The sequence below is a fragment of the Sapajus apella genome, unplaced genomic scaffold (genome assembly GCF_009761245.1).
Source record: "Sapajus apella isolate SASKATOON/1434 unplaced genomic scaffold, GSC_monkey_1.0 scaffold60, whole genome shotgun sequence".
Lineage (NCBI taxonomy): Eukaryota > Metazoa > Chordata > Mammalia > Primates > Cebidae > Sapajus > Sapajus apella.
The window spans coordinates 9,077,936-9,099,283 of NW_022437000.1; the positions used below are offsets into that span (position 1 = coordinate 9,077,936).

A 21,348-nucleotide genomic window follows, 5' to 3' on the forward strand; every position below is an offset into this window, starting at 1 on the left:
TTATTTTGCCAAGAAACATAGTATATGAAATCTAGAATTATTTAAAAAAATTGTTCACCCACAAAGATATCATTTAGTATGCACTTCGGAAATTATATTTTAGAAACAGGTTTATTTGAATATCAATTTATATGCATGGAAGGTTTATAATGCTCTCTGAAGAAATTTGCTGTAAATACATTGCTTCTGTGTTCAGGGAAAAAAGCTTTAGAAATGTGAACATTAGAGAGGCTAATGGCATGTTTAGAGACATTCACAGTAATTTCACTCTTATAAAGACCTTACAAATGTAAATACCTTTATGGAGAAGGTAGCTCACAATCTATAACTGTATTTATTATTTACATTTATAGTGGGATGATATATGTATTTTAAAACTACCTTTTATAAATGTGTTAACTTTTGCAGTGAAAAACAAAAGAGAAGCTTGATTTTGTCGACAACTAGAAACTGAACAAATTATATGAGCGATAAGTCTTTTGGTTTTACAATTCTGTCATGAGTTGTACATAAAGTAAAATTTCATTCTAATCTTGCATGCATTTACTGTTTTTAGTATTTAAAATTGAATTGGCAATAGTACACCAAAAGTTAAGAAAAATTGGTACAAATGCTGGAATCTAAATATTCTTATTTTCCAAAGTATTTTATATGATATAACTCACATATCTTAATAGTTACAAAGCCATTTGTATTCTCAAATACATTTTTACCCAAGTATATAAAAATTAAGATATATTCAGAGCTTTTATTTTTTTCATATATTTCTCCTTTGCCTTGGAGAAACTATACAGTCTGGTTATGCCCTTACCCCTCTGACCATGCAATATCAGTAAAGTCCATGCTCCATCCTAGGCTCCTGTCTCTTTTTGATGTTTGTTGTGTCTTTGAGAAATAGTCTCATGCCCTCAGCTTCAAATGCTGTCTACATGCTCATAGCTACCAAAGCCTCCTCTCTGTTTCTCTCCTGTCGGGGTCTGACCCGCAGACCCCAACCCAGTGGTGGATGAACAAATCTACTCAAACACAAATCTCCAGTGAAAGTTTGGGCTGGAAGTCCTTGGCCACTCACAGACACTACTGAGAGAGGTAGCAGCATGGCCCCCATCAGTTGGTACTCTAGGCATTTATTTAGTATAGATTTAATAGCAGAGGCTTTGAGTCAACACACTTATGGATAATGATTAAAGGCCAGGTTCTGAGGCCTAAAGCAAATACCATTTGTGGGTTATAAATCTGGTTGCCCTCCCCGCTCCTCCAGAGAGAGCCAGCTGACCCATGAAAGATTAAAGGCTAGTTTTAGGATCACATGAGTAAATAAGTTATTTAGATAAACTCCCCCACATTCCCTAGTTATTTGCTTTTCTTTATCAAATAAAGGTAAAGGGTATTAGGCTGCCTTCAGCTGAAACTTCTGCTGAAACTGTGCAGACCTTTCTGTCTTCCCAGACTATATAGTCTGCAATTGTACAATCTTTCCAATCATCTTGACTGAACCCCCACACTTTCCCAAATTCTAAATCCATATATACTACTGCCCAGGGGTTGTCTCTATCTTTCTGTCCTCTAACACTACCTGTTTAAAAAGAAAATCATCTTCTCTTTCCCATTCCCATTTGTTGCTCTTCTGTTTTGTCATTTATTCACCACAAAACTAGTCCTTTGCCATTTTCCTAACTTTCCCTCCTCTCTTATGCCTAACAAAACACAGAGCCTAAAAACTCCTACCCAGTGGATTGTGTTGAGATATTTAGGCTGTAATCACCACAAATCCATCTGTGCCTCTTCACTGCCTCTCCCCTCACCCAGGGCACTCACTTCTCTATATCTGGGTTAAACCATCAGCCTTTAGCAGGTTTCTACCCCTCTCCCCCACTCTTCTCTTAACAGTGAGGCTGCAGTCATTCTACATTGCAGACATAATCAGACTGTTTCAACACAGTGTCCTTTCCATTGCTGTTGAAGTAAAATACGTATTCCTTAGCACCATTTATAAGTCCCTATATGTCAGAGCCCCTGGTTAAGTCTTGCATTTTATTTCTCCTGCCTCACCCCACCCTATTTGAGGGTAAAGCTATACTGCATGTATCTCCATTTCTAGAATGCACCACCACATATAGCCTATCATTTGCTCTTTCTGAAATTGTTAAATTTTACCTTGCATAGCTACATTGAGATGTCACTTCACTGGCTGTCTTTCCAAATGCTTGGAATTTGCATATGACGGTTCCTCTCCTGTCTACGTATGGGCACTCTGTGTATCCTGTATCATAAATACAGCTTTACTGCAACTTGCTGTAGTTTTCAGTTCATTCATCTGTATCACCTTTTAGTCTGTAAGAACTGAGTGTAGGAACATTTGTTTGGCTTATAAAAATATCACGGCATCCCAGACAGGAGTCAACACAGAATACTGGCTAAGTTACTGTTTATTTAATGAGAGAATCAATAAATGCCCTAATGTAATACATACCTGCCTTTGTCAATGGATCACTGAATACATGTGTGAAGGGTAGTTGAGTGGGCACACATCTGAGACTGCTTCTTGCAGGAAATCCTCATGGAGATTTCCAAGAGAAACTTGGGCACATGCAAGGGCTTTGATAGCACTGGAGATAATTTGGGATGGATTACTCAAAGAAATCATGCACATTTAGGCTGTAATCACCACAGGGATTTCAACCAAGTGCAATATATTGTGAGCAGCTCTGTATTTAATGGCTTCTATGTATGACCCCAAAATTTACGTTGCAAAGTTAATCCCTGGTGAAGCAAAATTAGGAGGTGAGGCCTAATGAGAGGTGTTTAGGTCATGAGGGTTTCACCCTCATGAAAGGATTAACACAACTATAAAAGGAAATTGCAAGAGTGGTTCTTCTTTCTGCTTTTCTGCCATGTGAGGATATAATAATCCTCTCCTCTGTAGGGTGCAACATTTAATGGGGCACCTTGAAAGCAGAGAGACTAAGGCCTGTTGGCACTTTGATCTTGGACTTCCCAGCCTCCAGAACTGTGAGCAATAAATTTCTGTTCATTATAAATTACCCAGTCTCAGATATTCTGTTATGGCTGCACAAATAAGACTGTGACAACTGCATAAAAGCAAAGTACCATACAAGGAGATTCAGGAGAGGTGGACACAGGCAGAGGAGGACTATGTGGTTTGCTGAATAGAAATAAAAGAGGTATGTTTCAGAAAAGAAATACACAGACAGTTACATGGAAACTACAGTGATTAGAAAGTATTTATTTTGTGGTATGAGGGCAGAACCATTTGGTTAATGAGAAATCATAGTTGAATCATTAAAAGTAGTAATGTATTGGACTTTTAAAAATATTGTATCTGAAATACTTCACATGGTTCTCAGAATTAGACATATTTATGCTTTACAATGTAGAATATGTGCCATTGAGCATAGGTATATGGAATTCAAGTGGGGTATGCAAGTGCTGAGTTTCTGAGAGACTATAACATTATAATTTCCCCTTTATTAAATTAAATCAATCTTTTTTAGCTTTTGAACTAGGAAGGAATGAGTGCTGGCTCCAAACACTCATTGCTGTATTTTAGCTTTTTAAAGAGATACTGTGACAATCAAGAAATTAATTTTGATAAATTTAGCCTCACTAAAATACAACTTTCTGAAGAATGAGTAAAATCTATATCCAGCAACTTACATGAATTCAAATTTCTGCTTAAATACATTTTCTGTTAGCCACTTAATGTTTCCTTTTATACAGACACACTCCCCTTTCTCTCTCTCTCTCTCTCTCAATTGTAGTCACCTTAACCTCTGATATCTTTGCTGATTATGAAATTCTTTTAATAGTGGAGATGAGTTGTAATTGAATGACACACTCTACCTGTTCACATTTCAAGTGATTTACGTAAAGTTTTTTGTGAGGTTAGGACAGTTGTTCCAGAGTAGAGTAATTGGAATTAGCACTGGCCTGCTTAATTCAGTTCTGCTAAGTGCCTCACTGATTTCTAACTGGAAGGACATGAAAAATACTGACTTAACGAAAAGAAAGGAATTTCCCAAGTAGGAGAAACTTCCTTATTTCACACATGAATGTTTATTTTTGCAGGCCTGAAATAAAATGGAATTACTTTTATTGTTAAAGATTTTCTTGTAGAAGATATTCACTTTTCTGACTTAAATGCTTTCTGCAGTTGAAGTTGTAGAGAACAGTAGTTTTCTGGGATATTGCACATGATTTTATTTGGAGTTCTATACAGAACAAGTTCAATTTAGAAATGCAACATAATTATTAGACTTTCTGATACGCTGACATTTTTGCAAAGATATAAAACCTTTAGCATTATCGACACTCTTTCAAATTTGTGGAAAACAGAGTCAATCTTAACTAATTTTTGACTTTTGTTTTCTTTCTTTCTGAATCTTTCTTTCCCTTCCTTCTGTCTTCATTTTTCCTTACTTTACTCCATCTTCTATTTTTTGTTCTTTCCTTTTCTTTGTTCTTTCCTTCCTTCCTTCATTTCTGACATGTGACATAAAAGGAAGAAAATGTCTCAAATCTTTAATATAAAGCAAAACTCATTCTTGCAACTATTTTAATGTCCTGGGAACCTACAACATATATTTTTATCTTTCAGATATAAAGATAGCCTCTCTTTCTTTAGCAAACTATATATTTGGAAATCAAAATAATTTCTAAATATAAGCACCCTGCTGTAACATGAATAAGTACTACTGAAATAATTTTTGTTCTGCAAAACCAAACACTAATTTTGAATGGGCTTGTAAGAAATCTAGCAATAGGGCATACCATTGGAAACCTAATTAATTTTATAGTGAGAACACTGGCAAAAGCCATAATTATTTGGGGAGATCTCTTAGAATGCTTGGGCAAAAAGCTCAGCATGAGTGAAAAATGCCACAGAAAGTATTACAAATGCAAACAACCAAGCAAACAAACAAATGAACCCCACCTCAGACTGAAGAAACCCCTGTCATTCTAACAAGTAAAATAATGCAAGAAATGAAAATGAAAGGCAAGGTTAGGAAAGGAGAAAGGATAACAAAAATACCAAAGAATCTCCAAAAAACTTTTTAAAATTAGAACCATTAAATGAATTTATGAAGGTTTTTTTTTTTTTTTTACAGTAGGGTTATATTCGTAACATAGATAGTAACATTAACAAATGATGTGAAATATTTGTGCATTTATCACTACAAAACATTGCAGGGATGATCTAAGACCTATGAAAATAAAGAGGTAAGCCACACTCATTGATACTCAGTTGTCATTGAGATACTGGATATTTTTAAGGTATCTGGGAAGGCAGAATAGTGGCCCTGAGTGACATTCATGCCCTAATCCCCGAACCTGTCAATTATGTTACAAGGCTAAATATAGAACTTTGCATTGTGACTAACCTAAGGATCATAAGCTGGAAAGGCTTTCCTGGATTCTCTAGATGGGCCCAGTGTAATCACATGGGCCCTTAGAAACAGAGAGTTGTTCTTGGCTGAGAGACAGACTGGGGTGTGACTGTGGGAAAATGGCCAGAGACATGCAATGTTGCTGACTTGAAGATGGTGGAAGAGGAGGGACCATTAACCAAGGAATGTGGGTGACCTCAAAACTGGAAAAGCCAGAAACAAATTCTCCCTTAGAACCAGAAGGGAGCACAGAGCTACCAGAACCCTGACGTTAGCCCAGTGATACCTGTGTCAGACTTCTGACTAATGGAATTTTAAGACATTATACATTTTTATCGTTAGAGCCATGAACCTTGTGGTGATCTGTTATGGCAGTCATATAAAACTAATATAGTAGCTACCTATTTAAAGCAATCCCAATCTAAATCCTAGTGGTCTTTTCTTACAGCAATTGAAAAATTCATTCTAAAATGTATATGGAATGCAAAGTACCTATAATAGACAAAATGATCTCGAAGGAGTAAGACATAGACTTTTTTTCAAGACACTGTAAGTCTTTCACTTGCAAGATTTCAACACTCGCTGTAAATCTATACTCATAAAGTTGTTAGGTAATATAGTAAAGATAGACCAATATATCAATGAAACAAAAAAATAGCATCTACAAATGAACATAATGAACTTCATAGGAAATCAACTTCATAGTTGATTTCCTATGAAGATCTCAAGGCAATTCAATAAGAAAACATGATCTTCTCAACAAATGTTGCAGAAAAATAAATGGTGCTGGACCATATAGGCCTTTGCATGGCATTCACAAAAACTTACTTGAAATGGACCATAAATATAAAAGTTAAAATTATAAAGCTCTTAGAATAAACTGTATTATCATGAACTTTGAGTAGATAAAAATAGGTAGAGGTATTGTACTAAACAAAAGTAAAAGAAATAAAAATGTTTTTCTGCTCATCCAAAGGCATTTTTAAGAACATGACTAGGCAAGCCATAGCATGGGAGGAAATATCTGTAATACATACACCTGAAAAATGCATCTAGATCACATAAAAATGCACAGAGGGTAATATTAAAAAGGTAAATAATCCAGTAATAAATGGACAAGAAATTCTTGAATAGCTGCTTCACAAAAGATGGTCATTAAGCACATGAGAGTGTTCAATATCACTAGTCATCAGGGAAATGTAAATTCAACTACAATGAGATACTACTTCAGTGGCTAAAATTGTTTTACTGTGACAATATCAAGTATTGGAGAGGATGTGACAAAATTGCCAGTGAGGGTAAAAAACATTAAAACCACTTTGTAAAATTTTCCGGCAATTTCTTATAAAGTTAAATGTACACTTACCAGATTACCCAGGATTCTACTTTAGAATGTTCAAAAGAGAAAAATGAAAAATCTACATTGACTAAGATGACATATGTCCATAGTTCCTCATTCGAAGAGCAGGAAATGAAAGTCTCAACTCTCAATTAAGAAGAAAATGATGAACATGTTGTAGTGTAGTTATACCTTGGATTACAACTCAACAATGAAGAATGAAAATGTCAATGCATGCACAAACATGGACAAATCTTAAGAACATTATGTTGGTCAAACATATATATTTCCGTGTTCTATTTATATGAAGTTTAAGAATAGACAAAGCTAATCTGGGGTGCTGTAAATCACACTGTAGTTTCCAGTATGGGATGAAGATTGACCATAGAGGGTCAGGGGTAAGTGCTGGTGATGAGAAATGTTCTATAGCTTATTTGTGGTGCTGATTACACAGGTACACACATTTGCCCAAATTGTTATAACTGTGCACTTATTATTATCCATTTTATTGCCTTTAAATTACTTCATTGTTTTTTTAAAAAAAGAGAGTATTTTTAGAAATACAGCTAAGATGGCTTCAGTTTCCAGTACAAGACAGTTGAGATATTTTAATTTCATGATTTCAGTTCCATTGTTTTGGCCCCTCTTGCCTAGGGAAAATTGGTATCTACGAACATTTATCAATTGAGCATGAGCTACTTTGTATTACAGAAAAACACTTTGTTTCAGAACTTACTATTCTCTTTAAGTCAAAAAAGACATACAATGACCATGTAAAAATATTTGGAACAGAATCATAATAAAAAAATTACATTGTCTCTATCCCTATGTGAGCTGTAAAGAAAGTGGAGGTAATTTTGATTTGATGGAAATTTACAGCTTTAGAGGTTGCATAGCAACCTTAAATGTTTATATATTAAAAGGCAAGTTTGAAAAATAATATTGCAACTTACAAAGTTTGTAAGAGATTCATAAAATAGGCCAGGTTCTGGCTCATGCCTGTAATTTCAGCACTTTGAGAGGCTGAGTCAGGCAGATTACTTGAGGTCAGGAGTTCAAGACCAGCCTGGTAAACATGGTGAAACCCTGTGTCTACTAAAAATATGAAAGTTTTCTGTATGTGGTAGTGCCTGCTGGTAGTCCCAGCTACTCCGGAGGCTGAGGCACAAGAATTGCTTGAACCTGGGAGAAGGAAGTTGCAGTTGTAGTAAGCAGAGATGGTGTGACTGCACTCTAACCTGGGTGACAGAGCGAGACTTCATCTCAAAAAAAAAAAGAGAGAGAGAGAGAGAAAGAGATTAAAGAAACAAACACAGAATGCGTAAATGAGGCTATAAAACAGATAGAGGCCAAAGTGATAGAACTGTTAAAAAATACCACAGAAAGAATCAACAATACCTCAAATTGGTTCTTGTAAAGATTAATGAGATGAACAAGTTTTGGAAGTATTGGTCAAAAAGATAGAGAGGACATGCACAAAATGACTGATAGTGTGCATGTAAGTGGAAACATAAATGCACAAACAGCACAGCCATTAAAAAGGTAATAAAAGAAAAAACACAATAAGAAGATGTAACCAACAGTATCATGCCAGTGAATTTGAAAACTTAGGCAAAATCGGCAAATCTCTAGAAAGTAATAACTTTAAAAGTATCATATAAAATCATACCAAAAAGAAATCCAAGAGAGTCCTGTAGCTACTATAGACCCTCATTTTCAAAGCAATGCACCATTAAACCACAATGAGCTATTCTTTTACACCCAATAATTTAACAACAAGTAAATGCCTGATAATAAAATTATTAAGTAGAACATAGAGCAATAGAAATCCTTGTTAGAAGTAGAAGTGTAAATCTGAGCAATCTCTTGGAAAAAAATATATTGGCACTACCTGGTTACTTTGATGGTATCCAAACTGATACCCCAGCAATGTCATTTTTAAGTACATATATCCTGAAGAAAGTCTTACATGTGTGCACCAAGAGATATAAATGAGAATACTTAGGGTAACATTATTTATAAAAACAAATAAATGACTGCAAATGGCTTGAATATTCCCTGGGAGAAAGGTGAATCAATTGCGATATATTTGTATAATACAATTCCATGCAGCCAAGAAAAAGAATGAACCTTGGTTAAACCCATCAACTCTAATGGCTCAAAAATGCAATGGTAAGCCATGAAAACAGGACATGGAAGAACCCATACACTATGATTTCATTTCTATAAATATCACAAACAGATTATGCAATATGTTGTTTAGGGATACTTCCATATATATGTGCTAAGCATATAGAGAAGGTACTAATGGTTATCTGAAAAGTCATGATCTTAGCCTACTCTAGGACATAGAGGCATAGTTTGGGGGAGAAACACACAAAGATATCATTTTTTAAAAATGTTGAGTACATATTTTAAAAATTTGGTTACACTGAAATTTATTTTATTGCTTTTTCAATAGCACATGTACATTATATATCCCCTTTATATGTGTGATATATTATAGCATTTAAAAAAAAAATACTTAATTTCTGAAGTCACTTAAGTCTTATAGCATTTTTCTAATGGTGCAATGTGACTTTAGGTTCATACTGCCCACATTGCTGTCAGAGAGGAACAATATCAACAAGTTAGACTTCAATGAATTGTTCAATTAAAACAGAACAAAACGCACTATACCATATAATTCCTCATATATGGAATATAGATTATGGACTTTCAGGTTGTATTATGGCATAGAATCAATACTGTACTGTTGTACTTTGTTGTATTTTGCCTTTCATGTTTTAAGCTTTCTGGGTATTTATCCATTCAGTGTAACTTACTTCCATTACAAAGACACATGCACACACGTATGTTCACAGTGGCACTGTTTACAATAGCAAAGACCTGGAACCAACCCAAATGCCCATCAATGATAGACTGGACAAGGAAAATGTGGCACATATACACCATGGAATACTATGCAGCCATAAAAAATGGTGAGTTCGTGTCCTTTGTAGGGACATGGATGAATCTGGAAACCATCATTCTCAGCAAATTGATATAAGAACAGAAAATCAAACACCGCATATTCTCACTCATAGGCAGGTGTTGAACAATGAGAACACATGGACATGGGGAGGGGAGCATCACACACTGGGGTCTGTTGTGGGGGGCTTGGGGAGAGACAGCAGGAGGTGGGGAGGTTGGGGAGGGATAACATAGGGAGAAATGCCAGATATAGGTGATGGGGGATGGAGGCAGCAAACCACATTGCCACGTACATACCTATGCAACAATCCTGCATGATCTGCACATGTACCCCAGAACCTAAAGTACAATTAAAAATATATATACAGAGAAATATAAATATAAATAAAATCCATACATTTCTGAGTCATGAAAAAATATATGTATATAAATTTTTTTTACTACTATTTAACTAGTTTCTCGTTCTACCAAATACATACAAACCTGAAAGTTATAAAGTATCCTTTTCAGTGATTACATCCTTATTGGATAGATAATTTTTTCTCTGAATTCAGAAAGGGCTGAAATAGTTTGAATATCTGACATTTTTACAAAAGGCACTGGGAATGGGGACAGGAAGGAATTCTGAGTGGGAATGCTGATACTGTCTCATTCCAGCTACTGGTGCTCTCGAGGGCAGCCACAGTGTATGACTTACCAATGAATCCTTAGCATCTGGCACAATGTTTCCCATTTCAATTATCTTTAATATTTCAGACCAACCTGGTGAAACTTCTTTTGATGCATCAGGCAAACCCACACCTTGTGAACTGTAATGAGGAGAAGCCATCAGGTAGGTTGGGAGCATCCTGGGACCATTAAGCAGGTACTATTTTCTTCCTTTCATGTCAGAGTTGTCCATCATCTTTAGCACAGCCACAGAGTGGGAGTGGACACGCCTGTGAAGCTGTGTAACAACCAGCCCAGTTTAAGCACAATTTATAATCGCCTATGCACGGCTCGATTACAGGAGGCTATTCACAGTTTAATCTACACTGTGCTGTTGTACTTTGTTGTATTTTGCCTTTCATGTTTTAAAACTTCAGGTAGTGATTCATTCAGTGTAACTTAGTTTAAAATATGTTTTTACTGTTACTTAGCTAGTTTCTCACCCTGCCAGAAGCATGCTTATCTGTTAGGGTATTTTTGAAAAATAATGGCATTATTATCTGTGCAGACATTTAAACTACAGGACATATAGAGAGGCTGACATTCTCATGCAAATTTAAAACTTTGAAAATCTTGACAATATTACTAATTTTTAATAAATATCTTTTTGAAGATTTCTAAAATTATTTTAGTCACTGTCATTTTGTATATTTGTATGCTTATTTAATAAATGGATGCTACATTAATTTTGTAGCTTTTAGATTTCACACAATGTTACTACTCATAATTATTTTTGCAATAGTAAAAAGAATTCTGAATAACAGAGAGAAAAATCTAGCACATGTAATACCATAATATCAAAATTTTGAAGGCAGTAATTGATCTGACTATGTTAATAAATCTATTTTTTCTCTTGCCATACTTCTACTTACTTAAATGTACTTTACTTTTGAGATTTATCATTTGATATATTTTCAGGAGTATGAATTTCTAATAAATCTCTAGGTAAAGCCAGAAGAAGGGATTTTTCTCTATTTGTTATTTATTGGAAGTAAGTGTCATTGTTTAATGTTTATTACTTCATTTTCTCTGCTAAACTGAAGATTTACCAAACAGAAATTTAAGACAGCTTAAAAGTCACAAACTTGAGAACCAAGCTAATATTACTTACAGTCTAGTAATTTTAACATTAATTATGTTAGTACGATAAACATGATAATTATCAAAAGAACAAATAAAATTTGTAGGTTTTTTTCTTATTAAAAATGTATTTATCATGAATACAAGTTACATCCTCTGTTAACTCTAATCTGGTTCTAACAGTAGCTCACATTTTTCAAGTTTATATTCCTGGCTTATTTCCCAGACATGGGAAGATATGACTGACTTTTTGACTACATGGACCCCCAGAGCAGACTTTCCCCATGTAGGTCTAGTGTCATTTCAAACAGATGTCCAGGCATGGCAGATGACAATCTTAGGAACGGAGGCAATGAATGAACTTCTGGGCCAGACTCAGCACTGGTCACCTCAGCACAGTGCATGAGGGCTCTCACGGGCAACTTTTTCCATATTGGTCATGCAAAGCCGACTAGCAACCTCGTACTTTATCCATGGCCTTTTGGCAATACGAGACACAGTGCTGGGCCCATAATAGATCCTCAGTAAATATTTGCTAACTGAATAAAAATACTTTTATCACATGCAAAAAGCAAAGCGTTGTAATGCAGTGAGAGGTTTCACCTAAAGCACATATGCCAGTAATCCAGTGAGCCAGAAGACAAAAGAAGGAAAAACCCAAAACAAGAATAGAGCAGAGAACAGTAAACCAGAAGCCCGTATTATACCTGAGCAAATGAAGGGCGTGATCAGTATCATAGTATATTATTGTCATTTTATGTTTCTTAAATTTTGAATGGATCCATAAAAAAAATTTGGAGCAGGGAAAAACAGTTTGTTAAGTGGGACAGAAACTTTATCTCACAAAGGAAGAAAACTGAGCACTCCCCTACTTTTTACATGTGCATAATTTAATCTGAGGCAAATAATGATAAAATCTTTACATAAATATCTTCTTTTGGCAGCTACATTTCTGTGACCAGCCCAGAAAGCCATATAACTTTAATTTATAGACATAGCTGGTCACGCAGTCTGGTCCTAATGACTGACAATGAGCGGCTGCCTCCAGTAGATTCTTAACTGATATGAATGTTGTTTTTTTTCCTTGTGATCTATATTAGTGTCTGTATCATAATTGTTGTTATTGTAAACTTGATTGATACATATCTATATTGCTGCCCAAACATGTTCCGATGTCACTGTTTATGTGTAATTTGTAAGGAAATATATTTATTTGTATTTGCAATAGATAAAGGTAAAAATATCATGGCTAGAGGGCATACCCCTTGTTTAAATAATACGACTGAGCATTTACTTGTACATCTACCTGTTTAGTAGACAGTTTATAGAATGCCAACACATGCTTTATAACCCAGTCGATGGGAAAGTGTAGCTATTTCTGTAATTTTGGTTCATATTCACCAAGATGTAGGACAGATTTTACTGAGAATGAAATGACATGAAGTTTGTTCAAGCTTAGCCACTCAATGATTTTTTATTTTACACATCACCATCCAGTGTATACTATTTTCATATTTTATTTCATTTCTAATTAAATATGTCACCGATGTAAAACAAAATAGTCTTTTAAAATGGCAGTACTTCAATTTTATCTCAGCCATAAATTTTTAATGTTTTTTGTTTTGATTCATACATTGATAAATTTTTAGCATTTTAAGCATATTGGAATTATTGAAAGTAAATAGATTTCTATGCTATCACCACTCATCATTTTTCTGATTTTTTGACTTTTTTCTGGTAGATATTGCTGCATCTGAGTTTATCGAGGAAATGCTGCTGAAAGCTGAAATTGCCTGGGAAGAAAAAATGAAAGAGCCTTTATCTGCTTCTACCGTAGCGCAAGAAGAACCCTATGAAGAGATCATCCATGATCTCCCCGTGTTGTCGAGTAAGCTGTAAGTGACTTCATGCTTATTCTCATTTGACATCTTCTCTACTTGCTGGTTATTTTAGAGCCAGTATTAACTCTGAATCTCAGCAAAAAGAGTTAGAACAATTAAAATGGTTTATCAACATATGTACCAAAGAATACTTGTTTACAGTGATGAGTTAAACATAATTTTATAAAAACCATCTGATTTAAAAACAGTGTTACTATATCAGTTATTAAATGAATTTCATGTGCCATGAGACCAAATAGTATCTTAAACACATTCCAAAATTTTAGCTAAACTGATAATGAGGTTTCCAGTGATTATCATAATGACTAACTTTCCTGAAATAGAAAATACTGATATACATTTTTTTCTCTCATAAGCATAAAACCAATTATTTATTGTCATATATGTTACCTCTTAAAAATAACTTTTCTGTTGCATTTAAAATAGCAAATGGATTGATATCATTTTCAAAGTCAGAAAAAGTGACACAAAGTGTGCTAATAAGAATGACAAATAACAACTCACATTTGAATTAATGTTAAATTTACTGAAGAATAAGTGTTCATTTAACTCATAAAATGATGCGTATGTTTCCAGAGTTTCTCTTTACCAGCATATATTTATAGTATGGATATATAAACACAGGTGTTATGCATATAACTTAGGAATGCTTACATATTTTTTCATTTTAAAATATATTTATTCAGAATCTACTGACTGGTACTTGGAATACAAAACAAAACAGACAGCAAACATTGTCAGGTGGAGATGAACTGTGAGTATCTAAATAAATAAATACATCTCTATGAATAAATAACATTGCATGTAGTCTATGGGACTTCGTTTTAAAGTTCGTCCCAAATTTAAAGACCTCCAATAGCAGCAGCCAGGTAAAGAAATTGTGTATCCAGAACAATATTATAAAAAATTGATAGTACCCATAAAATTACAGAAAGAGAAATTATTAAACACTGGATAGCTTGTTACCTCCAGAGTGCTACTGCTAAAATATGCATTAAAAGGAGTAAGAGAAACATGGAAAGCTTTATGAGGGGTTTTACCATGATATAAAAATTCATTTAAAACCATAGAAATACCCCTGGTGAAATGAGCAAAAAGCAAATATATGAAAATCTGGATATTCTAATGTAAACCTCTAAAACAGGTCTCTATGAATTTATATATTCATATTCTTCAGAGGTAGTGTTGTGGTTACTGGAAAGAGCTTTGCCTTATGGCTAATATTTTAGTTTGAATAGTTAAATAAGTTGATGCCCAAGTTTCAAAAACAAATAGGACAAGTAGGGAAACGAAGAACAGGGAACAGGAGACTTAACACTATAAAGCAACCAGATCTAACAGACACATTTAGAGCACTTTCATCCAGCAATAGTGGGATACATATTCTTTTGAGTTGCACCTGGAACATTCTTTTACTAAAATCAGACATGAAAGAGGAACATTACTCCTGGTTTACAGAAACAAAAATAATTAAAAGAAAATACTATGAGCAATTATATGCCAAAATATTAGCTAACCTAGATGAAATTGAAGAATTCCTAGAAAACACAAACAAAACTAACACAAGAAAAAGGAGATCATTTGAATAAACCTACAGCAAGTAAAGAGTTTGAATTAGTAATCAAAAACTTCTCACAAAGAAAAACAAATGACCACATGGTTTCAGGCTGAATTCTTCCAAATGTTTAAAGAATTAACAGCAATCCATCACAAACGCTTTCAAAAATAGAAGTGCAGGGAATTGTTCCTGACTCATTCTATCAGGTCAGAATTATCCTGATACACAAAATAAATTGAAAGTTTCAGACAAAAAGAAAACAACAACCTTATGAATATAGCTTTAAGACACCTAAATAAAACACCAGCAAACCAAGTTCGGACACATATAAAAAGGATTGCACGATACGTCTTTGTGAGATTTATGACAAGAAAGCAGGCTGAGCATGAAAAAATCAGAAAATGTTATATGTTAATAGAATAAGGAACAAAATTACACGATTATCTCAATATATACAGAAAAAGCATTTGACAAAGCCCAACACTCTCTTATGAGAAAAAAGTAAATAAACTAGAAATGGGAGGAAACTTTTTCAACCTGCTAAAGGATAAGAAGCAAAAAATAAAAAAATAAAAACAGAGCTAATGTCATCCTCAATGGTGACTGATCACTTTCCGCTTAAGATGAGGACAAAGGCAAGAAGAGTGTCTTCTGTCACCAACTCTGTAACATTGTATTGGTGGTTTTAACTCAAGCAACTGGGCAAGAAAATGAATGAATGAATGAATGAATAAAAACACATCCAAACTAAAGGAAGAAGTAAAACTATCTCTGTGCAGATGACATAATCTTGTATACAGAAAATTCTAAGGAATTTTTAAAAAATTATATTTGAACTAAGAATATAGTTCAGGAGGTTGGTAATATACATGATCAAGACAGAGAAACAATCTGTATTTCTATATACAGCAATTCATAATTCAAAAATGAAATTAAAAACATGCTTACCCAGTATGGGGGGAAAAAAGGAAAGATTAAAAACAATTTAATTTACAACAACATTTAAAAAACCAAAATACTCACAAGAAAATTTACAAAAAGAAGTGCAAACTTTTACACTGGAAACTACAAAACATAATTGAAAGAAATTAAAGAGCCTAAATATGTGGAAAGAAATATTATATTCATGGATCGGAAGACTTAATATCGTTAACACAATCTCTGTAAAAATACCAGATGACTTTTTGAAAAAATCGACAGGCCAGTTTTTAAAATCACATAACAATTCAAGGACCCAGAATACCTAAAAAAAATTATGTAAAAAAAGAACAAAGTTAGAGAACTCACACAACCCTATTTCAAAACTTACTTGAAATCTATAGTAATGAAGACATTTTGATACTAGCACAGGATAGAAATATATCAATGGGATAGAACTGAGAAGTCAAAAAGAAAACTTTTTACATGTATGGGTTAACTGATTTTTGTCAAAGAATGCCAAAACAATTCTATGGGAAAGAATGGCCTTTACAATAAACAGTACTGAGACAACTAGGTATTCATATGCAAAATAATCAGTTGGACTTGTACTTTACACCATACATAAAAATTCACCCAAGATGGATCATTGACCTAATATAAGAGATAAAACTATAAATCTCTCTTTAAAAAGTGTAAATCTTTCTGACCTTAGCTGAAGCAATGGTTTCTTAGCTATGACACCATAAGATAAGCAATAAAACTAAAAATAGGTAAACTAAAGATTTTAGTGGTTTCAAAGACACCAATAAGAAATTAAAAAAAAAAAACAAAACCACACATAATGGGATAAAATTTCTTCAGTGGTATATATAACAAAATATAAAAGGATCCCTACAACTCAACAATAAAAAGACAAATAACTCACTTCAAAATAGGCAGTGAATTTGAATATGTTTCTTCAGAGAAGATAGAGTGATAGCCCATAAGCACACACAAGGATAGTCCTCATTATTTATCAGGAAAATCCAAATGGAAACCACAATGAGATACTACTTTATATTTCCTAGAATGGCCATTAATAAAGAACAAAAATAAATAAAGAAAATACGTGTTGGCAAGGCTGTGGGGGAACTGCCTCCCTCGCTTACTGGTAGCCAGAATGTAAAATGGTGACACACTGTTGAAAAACAATTTGGCAGTTCTTGAAAAGCTAGACATAGATCTACCACATGACCCATAAATTCTTCTCCTAGGTGTATTGTTTGTCTCCCAGATAATAAAAATGTATGTCTACACACAAACCTGTATATAAATATTCTTAGCAGTTTTATATGTAAGAGCAATTTAAAAAAAGGGGAACAACTGTCCTTGACTGCACCATGTATTCCCTCATCTGAATCATGGCTGCTCATTTTGCTTCATCGGTTTTAACCCCAAGTTCTTATTCCTTTGCATTCTAAAGTTGATTTGTTTCTTTTTCTTTTTCCCAGGGTATATTTTGCCAAAATTGCAAGAAAGAATGGAATAGCTCATTTTTTCCTATTATTTCAGGATACAAGTCAAATTTCTGCTTTACAATAAACTCAAGTTTATTGTTTCGATGAGCATTTTGTGCAGTAAATCATGATTTAGTAAGGTTAAGGACATCATTTCCACTATGCCCTGCTGTCAGTAACCACTGCCTGTCTTTGAATATTTGATGAATTGGAAATTCCTGTGCTATTGGATTATTTCATATTTCATATTTTCTAAGGTGCCTCCTATCCAATCAGCATTCCCAAGTCTTCCCTGTGTGACCTGACCTTCAAGCTCATGTCTAAGAATGTGCATCTTTAATTCCAAAGGCCCTTCTACTTGTAACATTCTGTATCTGTAAGACCAGCTCCTTGTAGGCCTGCTTTGTCTTCTCCATACTTGGAGAAGAGAACAAAAAAAATTTTTTGTTCTTTATTAGTGGCCATTCTAGGAAATATAAAGTAATATCTCATTGTGGTTTCCATTTGGGTTTTCCTGATAAATAATGAGGAGTATCTTTTTGCTTATAGGCTATCACTCTGCTTGTCTGTTCCTTCTGACTGGACACCTCCTCTCTGTGCTGCCTTTCTGTCCTTCAATGTATTCAAGTGCCTCACTTGCTGTTATTTCTGCTAATGAAACAGCTGCCGCTGAGTATGCCCTTTGGTGTCTGAGCACGGACATGTTCACCCAGGGTTTTCACCACTGAGCAGTTTGGATATGTGCCAACTTGCATTCCTAATATTCTAGTTCATAGAGCCCATGAAAATGAACCCACAGGAATTCTGGGTGTTGCTTAAGTGGAGTCGTTCATTGATGAAAGGGGGATTTTCACTTAGTATTTGTAATAATAACAATAATTTTGGCAACAGTTACCAGGTGTTGAAACGTGAGCAAACTTGTTTGGATAATTTCATTTCACTCTCAAAACAACACCTGGATGTGTGTCCTGTGACTTACTCAACCATGTGATACACACCTGGCTGAAGCTGGGAGCTTCAAGAACATGATTCATGCCACATGTGTGTTCAATCTTGTATTGTTTCAATGAGGAGGTCATTTTTATTTGAAATTCCAAAGCTTCTCATTTGGCCTTTAAAAGGAAATTGATAGTCCCTAAACTCCCTCCCTGAGTGTTACTGGTGAGGCCCTGTGGTGTGGAACTTTTGGGCCACTATCCATCTGCAGATCCTGGCTCCACCCTTTACTGGCTCTATGACCTTGAGCAATTCAGTCAACCTCTTTGTGACATTTTTATTCAAGTGCAAAATGTGGGTGTTGTTTCGTAAAAAATCTGGCTGATTTTTGTTCTTGGTTTCTGGGAGGTAAACTAAATCCTTGGAATTTCCCAGGGGATTAGAGTGTCTTTGTTATTCATGAGCCCCTTGGATCACATCTGAGTTTATCCTAACAGGTGAGGTGACTCAGGGTCGGGGTCTGGTCATTGCCAGAAAAACCGACCCTGTGATTAAAGAAATCCAGCCCAACCTCCAGGAGGAGCAGGACAGGCTCGAGATGAAGTTCAAACATGTGACCAGTGATGGCATCACTCATGCCTATGCAACAAGACACCAATAAAAACTGTGGACATTGGGGCTTGTGGATTGGTGAGGACATCAGTAGGCTGGAGTTTGATGTGCTCTGTTTCCTTGGGCAGGGGGCTCAGAAGCTCTGCATTTGGGACCCCCTCAGACCTTGTCATATGTATTTGTTTGTCAGGCTTGTCACAATTTGTATTCTTTATCATAAAGATGTGTTATTAAGTGTAGCACTTTGCTGAGTTTTGAGAGCCATTCTAGCAGATTGTCAAACCTGTGTTGCGGGGGAAGGGAGGTTTATGAGAATCCGAAAATTTGTAGCTAGTTGCTCAAAAGTACAAGTGACCTGGGGACCTCCAAACTTTTGGCTGGCATCTAAAATGGGGGCAGTCTTGCTGAGGACTGTGCCCTTAACCTGTAGACTCTGGACAAACCCTACGCATTTAGCATAATTGTGCTACAGAACATCAGAGTTTGATGATTATAATAACTATATCATAGGCTTGTTCTTCATAACTGAGTTAATATTTATCAAGCATTTAGAGCAATGTCTGCCTCATTGTAAGTACTAAACAACTGCTTAAGGAATAACCAAAAAAGAAAAAAAAAGCCATTCTTCACTTATCTTTGAACTGTCAGCAAAATCATCTAAAGCCAGAATGATACATTCAGGGAAATTTCTAGCAAAGTTTACACTTGAAACTTTCAGAATCTTCCTTCATATATCCATAAAACTACTGAATTATACAGATTTTCCCTTAAATAAGCTATTAAACTTTTTTTGCATGTATCTGTTGAGAGCTGTTGAGATTAATATATCTTAAAAAAATACAAACTCCAGTTCAGCCATGTGCCACATTATAAGTTTTATTTGCTTTTTAGACACAGGTAATATTTTACCATAATGGTCTTTAAATTGTGAAAAAAAAAAAAAAGTTCTTACAAAAATTAATTTTTGGAAGGACCAAATATATAGCAATTAATTCAAATCTCTCCAAGATCTCTTTCATTTAATATTAACCATTGCATCTTTATCTTATTTTATAGAGGCAGAAAAAAACAAAAATTTAATTCAGTTTTCTACAGTGAACAATTTGTGTAGCTATGTTTCTCAGAGTCACGTTGAGAACTCTGCATTCCATCAATTATTTAAAGCATAAAAATAACCAAGTCTCACATGTCATATCTTTACATCGTTTTTTTTTTGTTTTGTTTTGTTATTGTTTTTGTTGGCTTCATGTACCTCAATATATTCAATTTTATTTCATCTCTATGGTTTTCTAAAATTGCTTTAGTTATAATGGGCAATAATTTTTGCCTTTGTTAGTTTCATTTTATTACATTCCTGTTTCCATTTTCAAAAGGAAAATCCCATTTCCTGTAGGCACATTTTCCCTGCGTGAAGTTACTTTTATGTTTGTCAAAATAAGCAAGTCTGGCAGAAATCCAGTAGAGTTCAGAAATTGGTTGTCTGCTGGTATATTCTCATCTCTTTCTTTTCACAGTCAGAGTTAAATCTGTCTCTACTGTATTAATCTAAGCAACTCTTGGATGATACTAATTTTCTTTTTTTAAATGTTTATGGGGTCTGTTTTACCAATAGAAAATATACTATCTCATTTCTTTTTTTTTTCTCAGCAGATAAATTTCTATTGCTAGTAATTTCTTTTTAATAATCAGAATAAGAATTTCTTGTTGAAGAAAATTTAGAGAGTGCAAAAAACATATAGAAGCATGAAAAAATTACTCATTTACTTTGAAGAAAAATTGCACCAGAGATGTTACATAGGAAAGAAAGGGAGAGTTTCTTTCCTTTTCGTTTTTTTAATACTTTAAGGGAGAATGATTCAACTCAACTCTACTAAACAAAAGTGGGAGAGTTTCTAAGTACTTGGGTGAACTAGCAGAAAATTACTGTAGGACTTTAGGAAGGACTTTGGCCAAGGTGATCAAGCCATAGGCATTTGCTAATTGTCCATTATCAAAGTTAGGCTCCTGTGCTTCACAGAAACTGGGAAATAGTGGGCTATGTTCTTCCCTGTTTAGATTTCAAAGGGATGACTCCCAGGTCATAAAGACATTCCTGAATTGTAAACTGGCCAGAGGCTAGAAGAAGATATACATCTCAAAGGGGCAGAGAAAAAATTTGCAGTTCAGTTTTCTAAAGTCAGTGCTCAAGAAAAGGGAGTTCAAAGGACTAAAGATACTCCAAAGTTTAGCTGAGAGGAGAAGGTTAAGGCCTTCTTGGTCACTACTCCACCTTTTTGATGAAACGGCTACTAACTTGGAATTTTTCCTTTTGTTCTTTATATGTTTCATTTTATATATATATATATATTTTAAATATATATATTTTTAAAAATATATTTTAAATATATATATATTTTAAAAAATATATATATATATA

General features: G+C 34.4%; 1 protein-coding gene across 1 annotated transcript in view; it reads left to right on the top strand.

Moving 5' to 3' along the window:
• MYO16 (myosin XVI) overlaps positions 1-21,348 on the top strand; it is a 563,966-nt gene that overhangs the window by 179,282 nt on the left and 363,336 nt on the right. Inside the window, exons 8-9 of the mRNA XM_032246200.1 lie at positions 10,477-10,552; positions 13,250-13,403. Coding sequence (XP_032102091.1) covers positions 10,477-10,552; positions 13,250-13,403 — 230 coding nt within the window. The remainder of the gene's footprint in view (positions 1-10,476; positions 10,553-13,249; positions 13,404-21,348) is intronic.